Here is a 21,218-nt window from a genome sequence, read left to right as displayed (position 1 = left end):
GCAAGAAGTGCAATCAAGTAGTTCAAGTAACTGGCAACGAGTCTTTCATAATGATGTGGAGGAATTTTGTCCCACTTTTCTTTGCAGAGTTGTTTTAATTCAGTCACTGTAGAGAAATTTCAAGTATGGGGGCGTGTTTAAGGTTCGCATCTCAATCTTTAATTCTGGACTTTCTGACTTTTCATTTTTGAGCCATCCAGAGTTAGATTTCCAGCAAGCCGTCCGAGTCCTGAAGCAGCAAAACAGCCTCAGACCATCACACTACCACCACCGCTATGATGTTCTTTTTATGAAATGCTGTGTTAGTTTTTCATCAGATGTACCAGGACTCATAGCTTCCAAAATATTTTCCCAGAGGATCATCAAGATTTTTTTGGCAAATGTGATATGAGTCTTTATGGGGTGTTTTTGGTCAGCAGTGGGTTTAACCTAGAACTCTCCCATGGATGTCATTTTCCCTCAGTCTCTTTCTTATTGTTGAATTCTAAACTCTGACCTTAACTGATCGAAGTGAGGCCTCTTTAATGTTGTTCTGGGGTCTTTTGTGACCTCATGGATGAGTCGTTGATGCACTCTAGGAGTATCTTTGACAGGCCTGCCGCTCCCGAGAAGTTTCACCACTTTTCCAAGTCTTTTTCTCTATTTGTGTATAATGACTCACCATAATTCACTGGAGTCCCAAGGTTTTACAGATTTTACTTGCTTTAGATTTCCGATTTTCCTGATTCATCACAGTTAATCACTGTATTTGGCAACTTTACCCCTTTTATCCAGAAACCAATAGCAGACTGAAGTTCTTGTGGTCACGATGCATCATCCCTGCAAGTTGTCGCAGACTTGTTTCCTGTCATTGAAGCAACCACTTTAACTTCACTGCATGCAGTTGCAGTAATTTAGGTGGTGCTCCAGTCTCCAACCATTGTTTTTATCCCCCCAGTGTAGCTGTAGGATAATCAGTTGGAGTCATTGTTGTATGGACATGGAACCTCTCGGTGTGCGCTGGGCTTGTTTAGCACATACCGTCGATCAGACGTGCATCTAGTGGTTCTTTGTGTTCCCCGACCTGCTCCTGAGATTGTAAGACACGGCACAGCGCACGAACTTGCTGGGAAAGCTGCTGCTGTCGGGCAATCTTGTTGCTGTGGGTGTGCTAGTCTCTAGGCAACATGCCAAAATAACATGAATGTCAGCACCCAAGTGTTTGCAGGCTCTATTTTTCACTTTCTATTGCAAAATAATACTTCTTAGGATACAATTTAGATGTATCCTTAAGATATAATTATAAATATTCAATTATTGAAATTGTAACTTTCTTTTTTATATAATAACTTTTAATTTATTTGCATCTCTACTGATTTCCATCGATCCACTGTTCTAATTTCTTGAAGTCCATGGTGCCATCTTTGCGTTACAAATCAAATATATTCAGGTGTTAATCAAATATGAGGGCAACAATGATAAAACTGTCAGAAATGAAAAGCTAGAACCAATAAATGGTTTTATATTTCCTAGAAATCTGGAAATGATAAATGGCCAAAACCGATCACCGTTTATCGACAACTGATTGATAATCGCATAAATCTATGGCTTCATTAGCCATATCTATTCTTTTATCTATTCTTCATTAGGCTGCTGTGTTCATGTCAAACCTCTGAAAAACAAAACATACCAGGAATTTAAGAAAAAAAATGCTTTTATTTATTGATTTTTTTTTTTTAAACACCTTTAAAAAGCAAAATCTTAAAGCACAAAGATTTACTCTGTATATAAACACCTCTCTTCCTTGGACTAAAAAAATGGTAGCATTTGCACATTGTGCTTCGGTTGCAAAGTCTGTACAACAACTCTGGGTCTCTCGTGGTGTCACGACCCCAGTAAACATTTTATTGCATAAATCACATTTGACCTCAGTGGCCATTTGCTGACGTGTTGAAACAAAGAGTGTAGAGACAGAGGAAAGGGTAGCACTGAAATGAGGAGAAAGAAGCTCTCATACCTGTTACACAGTGAATAACAATAGCAGCTTTCTTAATGAAGGCGTTGCACATTGTCCTGAAAAGAAAAAAGTAACCCATAAAAAAGAAATACAACTAAACTCATGTGACGATAACCGACAGTTGTGCTTTTGTCTAACTAGAAAAACTCTTATTCCTCTGCAGAGGAAAAAAGAAATAAAAATTTTTTAAAAACTCAAGGAGAACCTGCAGCTATTGGCTCATTTCCCTTTAAACAGTAGCTTACTAAACACTAATCTCTAGTTGCACACAACCCCTTTTACAATAAGCACATTTACATATCTTGTTTTTGCGACAATCTACTCAACCTACATCTGAAAAAGTAGCATTTCTCAAAAGGCAGTGTCTCTCCATGACATCTCCGAGGAGACTTTACATCATTAAATGCTGAATGGAAGTCGGTTTTTGCACAAAAATATACAAATACACTCGAATCAATGACTTTGGTATAAACAACATGGAGCTCGTTATTCTCACACAAAGACTTCTATTCCTGAACGTTACCCCCCTCCCCACCCCCGCCCTCAACGGACATATTTCTACTCGTCGTGTATAAATTATGCAAGTGTTTACAGGAAGAAAAAGCCAACAGGAAGTAAAGAAAACTAGAATCAGCAAAAACAACAACCAAAAAAAAAAACCCCAACAGATTATCCAAAGATCTCAAACATCTTTTATGGTATAAACATTCCCACAACCTATAAAGGAGAAAAATGAATAAAAATGAATATAATTATCATTAAAAAAAAGATTGATTGAAAATAAATGATGTTAAAAAGTTAAAAGGTTCCCCTTTTATTGGACACAGTTGTAATTTTTCAATTATAAAACAAGAGTACAAAAACAATAAATGACAAAGCAGGGTTATATAAAAAATAGATTAGAGACATGCTTACACATTAGAAGCATTACTTCAAGAACCAAACAGTTTTTTTTGTGATTAAACTTGATGTTTAAATGTGCATTATTGTGTTCTGTCTTCATACTTGACAGCGGCTTTAATAATTCAGCACAGAAGGTCGGGATTTATTAATCAGTTTGGAAAAAAGGAACCTGGATGTTCAGCGTTCCTTTGATTTTTGTCCTGCCAGTGCAAACTCAAATAACCTGAAATGCCGGCCTTGTGGGAAACCGATTTTTGTCTCAAAAAACTGGCGTTAAAATTTTTTTTTAACAAGATTTAAAGAAGAAGAAACCAATCTGCTGCTTCTTTAAATCTTCAAAGCTGGATCAATGAAAGCCTCATTGTTGCTGAGGGCTCCGCTTTGTGTTGTTTGTGAGTACGATGCCGGTGAACGCTGACTCATCCGTGAGCAGCGACTGTACCGTGAACAGGCTCTCCAGCCTATTAGCCGGGTGAATTGTTAGAGCACGGGCGGGCCTCTTTCTCTGCGCTCGGCGGTCAACAGGGCAGCGCTCAGATTAAAAACGCCGAGTTCATGCACTCGCAGCGGCTGAGAGGAGCAACGAGAGCCTGCTGGGACCGAGCCTTTGCATGCTCGTCAGGAATTTACCTCCAGCTTTAGTACTTCCTGGCATTGTCTATTTAAATGGTGTGAATTAACATTGTAGTGAGATGCAGCTGTGCTTCTGCTGCCCACGTTCATCTCCTCCAATACACAACAGAGACATCTACACCACCTACGCTCGTATCCTGCAATTATCATTTTCCAAGTATGAGTTACAGAAGAAAAGCTTTTCAGACGAGCTCCCGAGTAAACAACGAGCTGAAAAGGTCAAAAAGGAGGAGGGGAACGAGGGGGGGTGGGCACAAGAATGAATTAAAATGTGGCTACGACTGATGGAGCTGATATTCACACCAAGCAAAAAACAAAGATCTGAAATTATAACAATGACGGTTCCATGGGGAGCTGGAGTTTGGCATTTAAAAAGTTTCACATTAGTATCACCTTTTTGTTTAATACTAGATTAACCTCTTGGTTAATCTAGTATTAAACGTTTAGCCTCGTTCAGGCCTGCGATCACGCGTGTAAGTAGTAAACACAGTTTTTCTTTTTGAAACAAAACTTCAGATTGTGCAGCTGAAAAGAAGCGAGCATTTATCTTGGTCTTAAATTCAGCCAGCTGGGATTTCTCACATGGGACACACGTTTTAATAAACACACTGAACTCAAAGTTAATCATAAGTTGCAACCTTGAACAAAAACGGTTACACAGGGGTATCGCTGCCTGACCATCGGATACAGGTAGCAACATTACAGAAGCTCACAGCTAATTATGATAACTTCATCATTTTTAAGCATTATTGCAGGGCTGCATTGATTTATCTCAGTGAATACCACAGGAACAATCACATAGCTACTGAGAACTAGCTTGATTATTACTCAGAGCGGCTTTCAAGCAGCTTAACAGAAACCTCATATTTATTGTAGAGGGGAAAAGATAAATCTACTAAAGACATAATACTATAATTATTGGCTAACATTAATCTGTGTTTAGAGAGAAAGTGGATTTGGAAGCATAAAACGTTTGATTTTCTAGCATTTCCACAAAGGGATGAATTCTCTAATAGACATCTCTAACCAAACATTAAATGTGAGACACTTAAAAAAAAGTCCTGTGTTGTAATTTGCATTAAAAATGTTGTGGTGACATATTCGAATGCTTCTTATATAATGAAAAGATGCGCTTTTTTTGTTTTTTGGCAACGTTTTCCTTCAAATAATTTATAATATATTCTGTTATATACAGTTTGTTTTAATGAACTTTGCAAATCTGAGATGACGTTAAAAAAATACAATTGCAGAAGAAAAATGTGCTGGATGCATCGAAGAATGTCTGAAATGTGATTCACAGAGTTTTTAATCTTTCACCAATGTCATATATTCTTTTTAAAAACACACGCGCGCACACACACACACACACACACACACACACACACACACACACACACACACACACACACACACACACACACACACACACACACACACACACACACACACACACACACACACACACACACACACACACACACACACACACACACTTTCTTCCTGAATGCAGACACTCTCACTTTGAAATGAGGTTTGTGCATAACTACAAACACTAACTCAAGAGAGGGAGGAAAAGAAAAGAAACAGGGAGAGGAGAGCTACAGTGGATGTTGCAGAAATTAAAAAACCTGCAACAGAGCACACGAGAGAGTATTGAGAGCTTCAGCTGATTAAACTCATACTTCAGATTTTGGACTTCAACCAGATCTAGGATGTGCACAGACACGCAACGCGAGCATAGGCCGCTCATTCATTCCTTCAGTCGCACAGAATATATCGATCTTCTTCTCATCTCAGCCTTTATAGTGTGTGGGTTGGAGTTTAGTCTAATTGTGCTTGGCACGAATCCCTTTTAAGTAGGTTTTCCAGCGCTTGACCACATCCTTGAAGATGGGGGAGTTGTCTATGGATGCCAGCAGCTGTAGCTGGTTAATGTGCGTGGTGTGATAGTCCCAGCGAGCCAAGTTGGGCGCAGTGCCCAACATGAAGTGACGCAGGTCATAAATGCTCCCAGACCCGGTGTCAAAGAGCGGCAGCATGGCCTTCAGTGACTCCATGCCGCGGCTGAACAGCTGCCCTGCCTCCCTGCCGAGCTTCTCTCCAGCTGTCTCAGTCAAGTCGTAGAGCCCCAGCAGGGAGTAGATGAAGCCGTTGAGCACAAAGGAGCTGGGTGTGGTGGGGTACTCTTCATACCAGTCATACTTGTTCATGAACACAGCTTTGACCCCATGCTGTGCTGAAGGCACCTTATAAGGTCCTACTGCCTTCAGGGCAGCGTTGAGGTACGCCTGGTCCTTGGTGAGGAGGTAGGCTCTCACAAGGGTGGACATGGCCTGGCCCTGAGCCATGGCCGAGTACCAGCCGGGCTCCAGAGGTCTGAAGCCTTCGCCTAGTTTACGGGTGACCATGATAGGCCATCCGCCTCGCTCGTCCTGGTTGCGCAGCAGCCAGTCGCTGGCGGCAAAGAAGGCGGCCATATGGGCAGTGGTGGAGATGGTGATGTTGTCAACAAATCCACGCCCATGTAGGACTAATCGCACCACACGTCTGGGCATAATCTGAAAAGAGACAGTAGATGAAGGGAGTTAGGACCTGGCATTCATGAGTTCTACATACTGCAGATTGAGTCTTCATAAAGCCAAATAATAACAACAGTATTTAGTAACACAAAGAAACCCTCTGACACAATACAAGTGGCAAAGACTTGTAAGTAGCTTTGATAATGAAATGCATACATCATCACCATAAATATAACTATACTTCCTTAATGGACTGTTTTCTATAAAATGTGAGAAAGGAGTGAAAAATGTACAAAAAGTGCATTAATGGTTTTTTGTGGAACTTTTGCTTTAAAAATGAGAGCTGCCAGTTCAACTAATTATCCCAGCTGCAAGTGCATCGTCCATAGACCACAAATATTTCAGCAGAGGTGCTTTTTGAATCAGCGCTTTGAGTTAAACGGACCTTTGTGGCCTTAACAGCCTTGGTGTTGGACAGCCCGACGCCCTTCCTGAGGTCGGTGAGCAGATCCCGGGTCAGAGTGCTCCAAGCGGTTCGCGGTCCAATCCCGTAGGTGATGTCACGTTCTCTGAAGGCGATGAGCTGTGTGCTGGTCACGTAGTGGATTGTGAAGGGGGGGCCCTTCTCTGTGGTTTCAAGGATTACAGACACGCTGCCGTTGGAGATAAACTTGAGGTCCAAGCTGAGGATGAAGTCTTTGGAGTTGCCCAGCTGGAGGGACACGCCTTCGGAGGAGTCTGTGGGAATGGGAAGTGAGTGGGGCGGGTGCAGCAGATAAATAAGTCAAAATTGCAAAAAAAACATTTAACAACATTTATTCAAAGACACTTGGTCTCATTTGACTGACTTCTTTAAGAACTTAATGATTACTGGCTGACAACGTGCTATTTTTAGTTTACTGGAAGCTTTTTAAATCCGAGTCTGTCTCTTAATACACTCCTCTGGTGGTCTGTTTATATAACGACTCATCTTTTTTTTTAATACTCTCAATGATCAATCACAATGAGCCTACTTTAAAATCAATCACTGGTCAGAAGCTTAACATTTTAACTACCCTGGATTTTGTATTATTACCCGTGTGATGTCCCTTGCTGTTTGTGTGTGTGTGTGAGAGATAGTGTGCACACACTCTCACACACACACACACACACACACACACACACACACACTAGGACGAGCTTCTCCTGGGATGTGTAGTATGGCTGTGTCACTGCACACTGAGCTTAATAAGGAGGACAGAGAGGAGAGGGAAGACAGTGTGGAGAGGAATAGAGGAGCAGCATGAGGGAACAACAGAGTGAAAGAAGAAGTTGATATATTGCACCAACTTCTCTATTTGCATCCCCACATCTCCTCCAGTCAGAGCTCAAAGTAGAAATTCGATGATTTTCACTTTCCACACTGCCACCTCCGACACTGGATCACCTTTGTGTTACTATAGTTCAGCTGCGACTTCATTTCAAGACCCCGAAGCAGCGAGCAGTTCAAGAATGATCTCTGCTTTTGCCTTACTCTTTGGTGTGCACAGCAAAAAAACAACAAAAAACGAGGAGAATGTTTTCTAATCGAGGCTCCTCCAAGGATAAAGAAGAGAAAGGGTCAAAAAGTCAAGGAAAAGGAGAGTAATGGAGTGATGGCTCACACAAGAGCTCTTAAAGCCAGGCCTAGATGGGAGAGGGTGAAAATGAGCCAATAGTGAGGAGACAATTGAAATCAGAAGACGGAGAGATCTCACATCACATAAGCTGAGAAAGCAGAAGCAGATGAGGCCTAGTGAGACTCAAAGACAGTCGATCAGGAAGAGAATGAAGGAGAGAGACAGTCTGGCAGGGGCCTCTGGATGACTACGGCTCTTTAATGCACTCATAAATCCATTACTTAAGGCAATGCAGAGAGTAAGTGGATTTGTACTCTGGCCCTGTGATTACTCTGCCATCAATAAAGGATGGGCAGGGAATATAGACGAGATTCCACCTCCACCGCTCGGGCTCCCTAGCTGTTTAGCAATAAGTCTGGAGACAGGGATGACACGCGGCTAGAAATACGCCCGAGCAAATCACGCTTGTATACATGACCGAGCGTGTGAGACGAACACTTGAAAACGTGCACAGTGCCTGCAGTACATGTGCGGACAACAAAAGACGTGACAAGTGACGAGAGAACAGTCGATGGAAGTGTGATTTTTCCATCACGCTCAGCACACGCACAGCCAAAACAGCAAATTTAATAAAAAAAAAAAAATAAGTGGTGTTTTTTGGGAAAGTTTTAATGCATTTAGGTCTGCAAACAGATTTTTTTCTTCCAATATTGATTAATCAGTCAGTTTTTTCCCCCAAACTGTGAGAAAATTCCTCTTTGGTTACTTCAGTCTGTGCAGAAAGCTCTTCAGCAGCTTTACACCTAATGCTCTGCAATTCCCCCGCACCATTCTTCTTTGAAACTTTGTGTTATTTTGCACGGAGATTGTGAGCGAACAGCATTTTTCCAAGACCCTAGAAAATCTCGATAAATACTCAGCCACGACAGACACTGTTGACTTTGATATGAAAAGATAAATTCTAAAGATTTTTTTGAAAATCACACCTTTCTCTGCAACACCACCTCAAAGTATTTACATGCAGGATAATCTCTCGGTATAGTGGCAGTCTTTTTCCTGTGATGGGTTCAGATTGCTTAATAATCCACAAAGGATTCAAAGAAAGACGCTTCACAACTGTGACCCCGGTGCTACCGCTTTTGATGTCGAATCCATCGTTTACAGTTCAGTCTCCTTCACCTCTATCAGAGCCGTTTTAAGCTGCTCAAATGCAAACGCCACATCTCTTATCTCTGCAGCCTCACATTCAGCCATCAGACGAGAGGTGGGCGACTTCTCAGCAAAAGAGCGCCCACAAAATAGGACTATAACAATTAAAATAAAAACAAAAAAAACACCAAGATTTGCAAGGATGTAATGGAGCAAAGAGCAGCTGCTGGAAGTTAACAAACCTAAATGATCCCCGCTGATCTGGGAAAAACTACTTGTTCTGTTTGAAGCATGAAATCAGATTGTGGTTGCAGTTATTATTGACTGACATATTTATTAGATCGCTGACTGTGTTTGGTTGGAAAAGGAAGAAAGATTCTTTAAAAGGATATTTTGTGTTCGTAAATTAAAAAAAAAAAAGACAAAGTAACCTGGCTGTGGTTCAGTATCATCATTAAACCTCCTGTAGCTAATCCTAGCTGTTCTTCCACTCCATATACATACATTATTTCATTAAGTATTTACTAAAGTGAAACCATGGCTCTGTACTAATCAGAGACATGCCAACCATAACGCTTATCCTACGAGCAGTGTAGCTATTACCCATTTCTCATGAGTAACACTGTTTCTGTAGCAAAACTAGTAAGTGTGTGTAGTGTTGCTCTTTTGCCGAGGGACTAGGCTGCTCTTTAACGGTCTCAACATGACAGTAATGATACAGTAAAAGGCTGGAAACTCAGACACAGAAGGCCAACTCGCTTTTCCTCGACTGAACGAGTGGCGAAGGGTGACTCGTTGCGGTCACAAATGACGGCACTGTTCATGCCAAAGTTGCCGTGGAGATGGTACCACAGATACCCACGCAGGGTCGTCCGTCGTCACCACAAAAGCCATTTTTCTTTGATAGAGTGATTCCACCTTATCAGGGGAACAAAATGCATTTGTGAACTATCAACCAACCACAAGGGGATTGAGAAAATAAAGGTGCTCAGTGGCAGACAGCGTTTGGGCAGGAAAGTGCAGATGGTGGATGGTAGGTTATTATCAGGGGACTGACGATTGATCCAGTTGTCAGAGGCTTGGAGAGATTGCTCAACACTCGTGCCCTAGATACAGTAAGGAGGAAAGAAAAAAAAGGGACTGCAACAGGAAGAAGGGAGTAGGAGGAGGAAGTGTAGGGAGGCAGAGACAGAAAGGAAAACTGACAGCAGAGGAAGAAAATGAGGAAAGTTTGATGAGAGACAAGAATAAGGCATCAGAATGGATTGGGGAAATATGACTGCAATGTTTAGGAAGCACAGGAGTGCTGAGGGGCGATAAGTGGGTGGAAATAAGTCAACAGAGGTGGAAGACTGACAGAAATCTGGAGTAGACAGGGAAGATTAATGGAGAATGAAGGCTGCTTAGTGAGGGCTGAGAAATGATGATGATAACATGAAGTCAAGGTAGGAAAGAGCAATAATGGTGAGCTGAGCTTTAAAGCAAAGTGAGCAAGCAGCAGGGAGATAGAAAAAAAAGTGGAGGGCGGTGGAAAAAAACAAAAATTGGTGATGATGAGAGGTTGAAAGTGGAAGAATTGGGGGGGATGGGAAAATTACTGTAAAGACAGGAGCTCGGCAGAGGATGGAGAGTGTGTCCTGGAAACATCAGCAGGAGATCAGAGGAGAATAAAGACAGCTCACAGTCAGCACCGGGTATAAGATGTTGACTTCTTCCAATCCCCAAAATAACTCTGCCAGCTATCTCCTGGCCTCGGTCACTTTAAAGCTCTAAAACTAGGCCAGATCTCCAGTCTTTACTGTAACAAACAATCTGATGAACGGAGCTTTAATTTACCACTCGAAAGATGCACAATGCTGCTGCATTTCTTGTTTCACAACATAATAACAGAAAACACTGTGCATTGTCTAGAGTCTGATCATGTGTTAACAATAGAGCCTGACCAAGTTTTAAGACCATTACTGATATTAAAGTTCATCTTATCTTATATTTGGTGACTTAAAAATCTCCTATCAGCTGATGGTTTTTTTTTTTTCGTTTTAGACACATGAAATATAACATTTATCAAGCTGGTAACAGTATTTATTTGAGCGTGTGAATCCCAAAGCAGAAGAGCACTTTAGCTGAGACCACCGTTTCATGCTCTGGTACCTTACAGTTAACCTAAATGAACATTAGCCTGTGCAAATCCTGCTTTTCCTGTGAATATTATTCGTGTCAGTGGTTGATGCTTTTATTGTAGAGATAATAAATGTGACTTTTATAACAGCCAGTGCATAGCTCCCGTTTCACACTTTGTATTTTGTGCTTGTTGTTAGATCATCGTTGGAATAAGGTATGCTAAAGAGTGAACATCTCAGGTGCAGTGCTGTCTTCGATAGTAAAGTATAGTGTCGAGGGAGACGCCCATATTGCAGCATTCCCACGGGATCCTCTATATTTATCATCCCCTAGGATTCTCAGACTAATCTCACACTTCCAATTTTAAACTATAAACTCTGTTTTTTTTTATTACAAAACTGGAACAATTTGAAATACATGTACTAACATATTTGTGAAAAGTATTAAATAATAGGATTAATGGTTCTGTGGGAGCATCTGTGCTCACTAGTTTTTTGACAGTTAAATCCAATAACTTTGTGCTACCTGCAAGCTTATCTGAAACAAACATAAGGAAATTTGTTAATATTTGTACCTCTATAAATAACCTAAAACTGAGCATAAAGCTACAAAGAAGAGCACATTAATCAAGCACCAGCCGTGTCTCCTTTTTTTCTTGATTTGCCGACTCACAGGATTAACGCGACATGACAAGAGTTGAGTAAATACGTCACAGAGAGTTAATAAATCATAATACAAGCCACAGTCTAAGCACTCTTAGATCAACAATTTCAGTCTAAATATGCATATATGCAATTATTCAGGCATACACTGAAGCACATATAACAGCAATTTATTTCTCCCTAAACGGCACCGTGTCTCCTCCAAGTCAACCACTCGGTGAGAATAAGAGTCGCCTGCTCAAACTTGCAGTATCTGATTCATACCCACCACATGCTGCAGCCCTCAATACAACTCTGTTTGGAACAATGTAAAAACATGAAGTGGGAGACTTTTTCCTTTTTCTTTTTACCCCTTTTTATAGATCAATTTTTAGATGCATAAGAGAGAAGGCCATATGAGTGAGTGAGCTGAATGAAATGAGATTCCTCATAGTTGAAACAGTGCGAAATGGCAGCAAGGACAGCCCCATTATTCAGTCTGTTTTATTACAAGTGATGAAATTCTCCATTTTCTGAAGCCCTATTAACTAAGCACTTATGGAGAAATAGGCAGTATATGTTAATATTCATCAGTCTCTGCTGCGGTTCTTACGGCAACATTCAAATCTCACTGAAGCCTCGACAACAAACAAAGAAAACGTCTTCGGTGGCCTTCACATCAACTAAAAACCTGACTTGTCACAAGCCTTCATGTATTATTAATAACACATTCTGTTATGATACTGCTAGTACTGTGTTACTAAAACACATTTTAATTAAGCGTTAAAAAACTAATTGTTGATGAATAAACTCTGGGCAACAGTGATAAAAATCATCAATACATCACTTCTGACAGTGTGACAGTTATCTGATGACCGCTCAGTGACACTAGCTTGAGACTGCAGCATAGTGAACTACCATTAGCTTCACAGTATTAATGCCGGTACTAATATAGTAGGCAAATCTGCTTTAAGTACATTAAAAACAATATGCTTTAAAGGGTTAATCTATTCTACATATGTTTATTAACACATGCAATTAAAATACCCAAATACAGTCTAGTAGAAATGTACTTTGAATAGGCTAAAACAGATACTTTTTATACTGACTGCTACAACAGGTCCCGGCAGGAAATTATAGCTCTTTTTTAAACGGTATAAGTACACATTTGTGACTCTTGTGTTAAAAAAAACGTGACATAAAACAAGTCCTTACAAAGAACACAATAACCTATAATGGCTTGATTTTGCCTGCGACTAATAAAGATGGTGAAGTTTCATTTCAACACCTACATTTACATATTTATGTTTTACCAGAGAGGGAAAAACTGAACTAATCTCATCAAGTGTTTTTGTCTCTAACACCAGCTGCAATTTCAGTGTCTGATTAATGGAACAAAACAGGATGAAATGTGTGCTTCTTTAACCATCACAGTGTCTAAGAATATCATTATGCTGTGGGTCCACTGTCAGACCAGACAGCCTGTCAGCGTACTCTCCCTGTGGCGCTGACTCACTGCAGACTATCATCCTGTCCTCAGGGTATGCTTGCTACAGCCACAGTTAACACGAGATAAGCTTCTTGCCCAGAGGCCATCTGGGCTAATGGAAGGCTTAAATACCTGGAGCGCTGAACTGCCGCACAGAGGTAGCCCTGGTCTTGTCATGGACGCGGCTGAGCCCGCAACCTTTCGGTACACTCCAGGTCGCGGCGTTGGCTCGGCTGTCCCTCTCCTCGGCCGTGTCGTAGACATCAACATGGGGAGCGCGCTCGGTCAGGTTTTTGCTGTAATGGCTCAAACCGTACTGGGCGATCTGGATGGCGTAGAAGTAGCCCTGAGGGCCCCACTGAGTGGACAGCGGCACGCCTGGGTGGAAAGAAAGGAGGACAAAAAGGAGGATATTAATGTTAAATAAATACTGGAAATAGCCTGATATGCAAGAAGTGCAGTCGCTTTAAAACTGGCTGGAACTTTTATGAAGCACAGCGATGGTTCTTAATCTTGGCTGACATGATAAGCTGGGTTTTCTTTTAAGCTCTTTGCAGTTTATTTCAAGCAGATGTTCTTTTTAAGATGGCACTTGTCATAACATTGCCTTATTTTTTTTTTTTTTTTACTTTGTTGAAGAATGACTAAATCTGTTAAGTGCAGCATGACACCGAGTTCATAACCACAGTATAAAAAGAAACTGGTCCAAAATTAAATATTAATACAAACACTATAAATTTTAGAACTTCTCATCTCCTGGAGACTAGAGGCCGACTAGGGCAATAAAAAAAAATACTCCTTTAGTAAAACAAAAACAAAACAAAAAAAACTGTTTGAGAGTAGAAGAAAAAGGCTTGAAAATAAATACCACCAGCTACAATAAATGATTAGACTGTGTGGTGAAATTCAACCTAATCTATTGCATTTCACTGGAGGCGAGCTTCCATGTTCATGCAGCCAAAAATAGCTCAGCCAGGAGAATCACTCTGATTAACAGATAGCTCATTTTAAGACCTTGTGACAGGGAATGCACACGTGCTACCCAAACCCCATCCTTCTAAGAAGAATGTAATAAACTCCGATTAGGGCTGACAATACGCCGCCTCCTTCTAAACTAATCACCACTGCATACATAGCAAGTCCATTTTAGTATCTCCTCTTGTACAGTGTAGAAGTCCAGCTGCCCGACACCAACTCAGGAAGCAAGCTCAATCTTTTTATGACTGAAAAAACTGCAAATGCCCAATTTTAATAATGACACTACGTTTTTATTACAGGACCCTCTGCACATAAAACTCAGCTCACAAATAAGAAAAAAAAAAAAGAGCAGGCAATTTCAACAGCAGTTAAAAAGACAATGGATGATTATTCACGCACGTAGAAAGGAAAAAATCCATTTGCACACATACAGGCACACTCTGGTCAAAGTAGGATCATGCAGCAGTCTTTCAGTTCTTACCCCCATTAAATATACAAAGAAACTCTAATTATTCTCCTTTTATTCAACACACAATTCTGCCTTTTACTTGGCAGCAAGGAGATTTATCGAAACCTCTCCACCTCGATTGATCCTCTGCACAGGGTTCCCAAACAAACACTGCACCAGGAGTTAATGCAGCAACAAGGACTTATTGATGTTCTATTCAAAAACACAGGTATTAGTAACCAATGGCTGCCCATCCATTACCGAAGCACACTCGCAGGGGTCTGACCACATGTTCTGTTTACAGTCTTTACTTCTGCATGTAGAAAACTTGACACAAATAGCTCTTAAGAGATTAATAGCTTACATTTCACGGGCTGCATGTGCGTAAGTGTGAAGAATTATTTCAGAGAGAATTCTTCTTCTTAACTGCAGACTGGCAGTCACACTGACAGGCAGAAAATGTGGCACAATTTTCAGCTGCTCCCCGCAGTGTTTCCAGCGCAGCCTAGCCGCACACATTCACTCCAATCCACAGAGGATTTTCCACGTGCTTGCACTCATGGTTTCCCTTTCAAAAGTCAACGTGACATAGAAGTGGCCATCAATAAGTTGTGTGAGCAGTCCGTCCTTGCTGCAGCAGGTCAAGCAGAGCTAAAGCTCTGCCGCCAACACCCCCACCCGTACCACTCAATTACGTGCTTTGAACCCCGTGAGGCATGCTTAAATTAACAGTTATGCTTTATAACAGCTTTATCACGATGCACTTCATTTTTCTTGTGTTAAAAAGTTCATGCATTAGTGGGTCGCAACATGCACGACTAAAATATTTTTAATAGCTAACATTAATCGGGGGCACACGGCTTCAATAAATACGTGCCATCTGACTGCTCCAATTATCCTCCTCCTCTTGATTTTGGATGGCAGTATAAACAAGTTAGGAGGCACTGAACAAGTTCATGTGGTGTCTGATTTGACCCGACGATGCACTGAACTCTGTTAATAACCTGTCAGGAACTTATTTTAATGTTTAGATTTCAAGAGACAAGCACAAAGGATGCAGCGATGCCCCAAGAACTGATATTTCACTATACTGTCCATAAATAAGAGCCCACAAAGACAGCTTGTACGCATTTATACATTCCTACACACACTTCCATACCATGCCTTAACTCCCTGCCTGGCTTGTTACCGGCATCTCCCTTGACAACTTAAGGAAAATGACTGTCAAAACCCTAACGCTGTGCTACCCACTACATAACACCAAGTAATCCATATGGAAATGACTGTTAAGCCTCCATATATTTTCCTGACTCCAAAGAGCAGACTTTTCTAGAAAAAGATTGGTCTGTAAATTGCAGTAGGTTCTGAGGCTCGACGCCTACTGGAATTTACACGGAGAGGAAAACTGATACAAAATGTTTTCGTGAATTTTTTTTCCTCTCATTAAAAAAACCAAACAAAGGCTTTGTTTTTGACCTCTAACAGGTCAGGAATATGTAAGCTCCACTGAGTAAAATCTTTCATATTAAACAGTGAACCACCCCCGGTAATTTGTAACTTGTTGTTGTGCTGAACTTAGAGGGATTTCAAGCACTTTTGCAGATTTTAGCTTTGTCTAAATGAAATATTTTTTTATAAAACACCTCAGAATAACTCACTGTCAAGACAGCCGAAGTACATTGATGGAGAACATTCAGCAAGTAGGAGCTTAAGGTAAAGATGTTGGTGGTTGCCTAAAGCAGAGCTAAAGAAAATAAATATATCTGAATATTCAAGTGCCTTCTTTGTCAGTTTGTCAGACATATGATGCCAGTGGGATTTTCATGTTTTTCTCCTGGGAGCTTAAATAAAGTAGAAAACAGTTACTAACAATTTAATAAATGAATGATATATTAAGGACGTGTTTCTGTGAAGTTTTGTTGCAATTCTACCGTATGATAACTAAAAAAGGCTTAATGCAGCTTTAACTTTTGCATCATGGCTGTGTATTTCAGCTGAATACATCAAGAAGCACTTAAGGGAAATGATGTTCTGTTTATTCACGTGGACATTACAATTTTCTGCAAGTGTGTATAAGAACTTGCTCTAAATGCAGCATATGCTGTAGGTGGAAGGCTAGTGGATAATTACACAGATCAAAAGAATGACTCCAACCTGTATTTTGATTTAATTTGTCATGACACAGGGCTCTTTCCTTGTGCATATATTGGAGTGACGTTGGTCTGCACTAAAACAATCAACATAGGAGAGGATAGAGGAAGGTGGAAAAAACATACCAGACAAAAATGAGACCGAACGTGATTTAAGGTTGTGTTACTGCAGAGTATTAACTACAGTGGTGTACTTGTTAAATCATGAATTAACTCTAATTACCCACATTATTTGGAAATCTGAGTTTAGTTTCACTAAAGACACTGATTACTGAAAGACCTGCTGAATCAAGAAATCACTTAATCAGAACTTGTCTGACAAAGTGAAGATGGCTAAAAGATCTCAGAAAGCAACACATCATGCCACAATCTAAAGAAACACCTGGGAAACAAAGTCACTGACATCTACCAGTCTGGAAAGGGTTACAAAGTTATTTCTGAGGTTTTGGGACTTCAGTGAACCATCGTGAGAGCCATTATACACCAATGGAGAAAACTTGAAACAGTGGTGAAACGTCCTAGGAGTGAACAGCCGACCAAAATTACTCAAAGAGGACAATGACAACCCATCCAGGAGGTCACAAAAGACCCCAGAACATCATTAAAGAAGCGCAGGCTTTCACATGTCTCAGTTAAGGTCAAAGTTCAAGAATAAACAATAAGAAAGATTAGGAAAAAAGGCATCCATGGGAGAGTTCAAGGAGAAAAGCACTGCTGACCAAAAAGAACACAAAAACTCATCTCACATTTGCCCCCCCAAAAAATCTTGATGATCCCTGAGAGATCTGGGAAAATACTCTGTGGACTGATGTGACAAAAGCTAATATTGTGGTAAAATATTGTGGTGGTGGTAGTCTGGGCCTGTTTTGCTGCCTCAGGTCCTGGTAATGGGAAATGGTACCATGAATTCTGGCTGTCTACCAAAACATCTTGAAGGAGAATATCCGGCCATCTGTTTGTGACCTCAAGCTGAAGTGTATTTGGGTTCTGCAGCAGGACAACGATCCAAAACACACCAGTAAAGGCTTGAAAACCTTCCAGTGTGGGTGAATTAAAACAATTCTGCAAAGGTAAGTGGGCCAAAATTCCTGTACAGTGGTCCCTCGCTATAACGCGGTTCACCTTTCGCCGTCTCACTGTTTCACAGATTTTTTTGGGGTGGAATTCTACATGCTTTCTTTTTTTCCCCTGTTTCTTACAGCGCTTTGTGTTCTGCGTCCTGATTGGCTGTAGACCATTGTCAATCAATCTCGTGCCGTGTCTCCTGTACAGTACAGAATGCGTTCAGCTTGTCAAATTTACATAAATCTTCGGTCGCTAGCAGTGTGACTCTGAAGTGCTGTACTGTATGTTTGTAAGGTTTCTCCCCAACAAACACAACAATGTCGATGAAATGTTTTGCACCGTCAAAGGCAACCGCGGGTGTCTTTGGTGTCATTCTATAATACTGGACTTATTTTTCTATGAAGGTTTGAACTTTGAGGGTCTTTAAACAAGAGAGAAAAGTGTGAAAATGTTCATGCCTGTCTGAGAAAAGTGTATAAAGTGTGTAGTGAGGGGTTTTACAGCCTTAAAACATCTATAATAATTGAAAAAAATAAAGTTGGCTACTTCGCGGATTTCACCTATTGCGGGTTATTTTTGGAACGCGATAAACGAGGGACCACCGTACAGCGCTGTAAAAGACTCTTTGCTAGTTATCGCAAACGCTTGATTGCGGTTGTTGCTGCTAAGGGTGGACCAACCAGTCATTAGAGGAAGTCAGAGGAGGTTTAGAGGAAGTCAGTTTTTCCACACAGGGCCATGTGGGTTTGTATTTTTTTCCCCCTTAATTATGAACACCTTCATTTAAAAACTGCATTTTGTGTTTACTATCTGTAAGCAAGGAAGCCAAAAAGAATTTCCACTTGCATGTCAGGATTTATTGACCCTGACATTTAAGCAGTCTCTGTATGCAAGCAAGTAAATGTTCAGTCTTGAGTAAAAAAACAAAGAAGATCAGTTAATGCCTTTTAAAATACGCCTGCATTCATAGTTGGACTGTAAAATTCACCAGCATATGAAACCGGACGTTTTGTCCCAGATAGTCGTTATCTGTCATTGGCTGGTCGCAACTGAAGCCCTGAAACACTGGCTGTTGTCCCTTGTGGCTAAATTATGAGATGATAGCCAATGGGCTTTGTGACTGTGCACTCTGACAAATGCATTACTTATCAATATACTCAGCTGCGTCCTCTTTGTCTTGGGCTGCAGCTGGCGACGGCAGTCAGCCATCTCATCACAAGCTGAAAGTGATGTGCTGATCGCAGTAACATCCTCCGGCACTGCAGTTAATCAGCAGAGCGGGTGGGCCAGGTCATAAAAATTAACATGATTAATAGCATCTGATTAGCAGCAGATGAGTTGTGAGTGAGTGAAATAATACATCATTAATGAGGGGGGGGAAAAAAAAAATCTACCTTTCTAAAATGCTTTCCATTTGTTTCCATGCACAAATTAGCAGAAGTCTCCTGCTGTGTTGGCTATTTATATTGCTCATAACCAGTCTTAATTATAAAGTTACTATTCTATAACATTACAAACCTCCTATTGATAAATAAAGTTAATGTGTGAGGGTCTGTAAATGATATTTGTTTTGTGCAGGGTGGTGAGCTCAGTGTGGTAGGCAAATCAACCAATGTCCAGTTTATCATTATAACAACTTTGTAATAAATTGAAGTGACCCTCTCCTCTAAGGCACCAGCTGAGCTGGAAGTCTCATATAAATCATGTGACAACAAAAATGTCAAAAACCATTGCTATTCTCTACAAAACAAAGCATGTCCTGAACAAAAAATCATTATACACACTTTATTGTTCTCTGTTGCTTCCATATATGACTTATTGTCTGGAGATATGGGGTAATGCATATAAAACAAATACTCTTTCCTATTTTCAAGTTACAAAAAAGAGCTATAAGAATTATAAATCAATCAAACTATATAGAACCAACAAACATTTTGTTTATTAATCTGAATACCCTAAAATTTTATGATTTAGTCGAATATAAAATGGCACAGATAATGTATAAAGCACAAAATAACTTGCTTTGCCGCAGTATTCAGAAGCTGTTTAAAGTCAGAGAGAGTCAATATGACTTAAGGGGAACAGATGTCTTTAAAAAAAACAAGATAAGGACAAACATAAAGCAGAGATGCGTTTCTGTTAGAGGAGTTAACCTGTGGAATAGTTATGACAGTGATTTAAAAAGGTGTAGTTCATTTTCCTTGTTTAAAAACATGTTTAAAAATAGAGTATTAGAAAAATATATTAATCAAGAATGAAAAGAGCAAAAATAATAATTCTGAAACTCTTGATTGTTTTGCTTTGATGTAGTTATCTAAGGTGGAAAGTTTTTTTGTTTGTTTGTTTGTTTTTGCTTTGCTTTGTTTTATTCTTTGCTTCGAGCCCTTTTTTTTTTAAAGGGTTGGCGTAAGAAGCAAATGCTTCAGCCAATACCTTTTGATTAGCCTTGTCTCATGATTTTTTGCTTTGTGGTAATCTTTATTCTGTATTCTGTTTTCACTGAGATCAATCAAATCAAACCCAAACCATCAAATAGACCCCACACCATAAGAGAAACACTTTATCCCCCCACTTGCCCCCATGTATGTTTAAGGTCAGGTCAAGTTTCTCCTTTAGTTTTTCCACCCGTCTCACCTTTAAATAGTGGGGGTGAACTGCCTCAAATAAATCGATATATGGGAAAGACTAGATTGTGGATGGGCTCATTCACTGTGCCAGATTCTAAAATAAGAATAAAAAAAAGAAAAAAGGCTAAAATAGGCCACTAAATATACTTTGTCAGCCTGCCTGAGTAAAATCTCTATGAAAACACTGGTGCTGTTAAATAACCTTTTCATGGTTCGCAGGGGTGCACTGAGGAAAAATCTTTCATGACCTTGTTTAAGCCCTGCGGTAAATCTGAATGTGACAGGCTAATTAATGAACACCTATTTTCACCTGTAAAAAATGTTAAGTAGAACATTGGTGTTTGTGCTTGTACATGTGAAGGAATAAACAGGAAGAAGCCTGGAGCTTCATTAAGTGACCTTGGTAAATTGTGTGTGCAGTAAGTATGTGCTTGTCCTGCATATATCAACACACATACATACAGCTGAACAACTAACTTCAGGATTAGACAGATCAGACAGTAGCCAACTAAGTACTGCTTCTATAGGAATTGCTGATCAAATGAAGATGATTAACTGATCAGCAAATGTGAGCCTTCTTTAAAAATAGAAGTTTTGTCAGCTTGCTGGTCTAGAGTATTTAGGTGGTTAACACAATGCCACAATCTACCCAGGGCTGGATATCCCTTCAAATCTAGTGGACGGTTAGACTGTATAATGCTCAGAAAAACTGCAAAAACCCAAGAGTTACAACTCTGACTCTACAGGCCTCAATTAGCATGTTCAATTTTAAACTTCATGATGGTGCAATTAGAAAAAAGATTGAACAAGTATGACTCTTGTTTGCCAGGAGGAAGCCTCTTTCCTTTAAGAAGAGCATGGCAGCACAGCTTAGGTTTGCAGAGCTGCATCAGAAAAAACC

The 21,218-nt window shown here is 40.3% G+C and overlaps 1 protein-coding gene across 1 annotated transcript in view; it reads right to left on the bottom strand.

Annotated features, from left to right (window-relative positions):
• Positions 1–2,794: 2,794 nt before the first annotated feature.
• The window catches only part of glceb (glucuronic acid epimerase b), a 55,867-nt gene continuing 37,443 nt past the window's right edge, over positions 2,795–21,218 (bottom strand). Inside the window, exons 4-6 of the mRNA XM_031744439.2 lie at positions 13,182–13,427; positions 6,497–6,789; positions 2,795–6,090 (exon numbers count right to left, since the gene is read on the bottom strand). Of these exons, the coding sequence (XP_031600299.1) occupies positions 5,359–6,090; positions 6,497–6,789; positions 13,182–13,427 (1,271 nt within the window). The 3' untranslated portion in view covers positions 2,795–5,358. The remainder of the gene's footprint in view (positions 6,091–6,496; positions 6,790–13,181; positions 13,428–21,218) is intronic.

The sequence above is a fragment of the Oreochromis aureus genome, linkage group 1 (genome assembly GCF_013358895.1).
Source record: "Oreochromis aureus strain Israel breed Guangdong linkage group 1, ZZ_aureus, whole genome shotgun sequence".
NCBI lineage: Eukaryota > Metazoa > Chordata > Actinopteri > Cichliformes > Cichlidae > Oreochromis > Oreochromis aureus.
The sequence above is the reverse complement of the archived record's forward strand: the minus strand, read 5'-3'. Positions and strand labels throughout refer to the sequence as shown.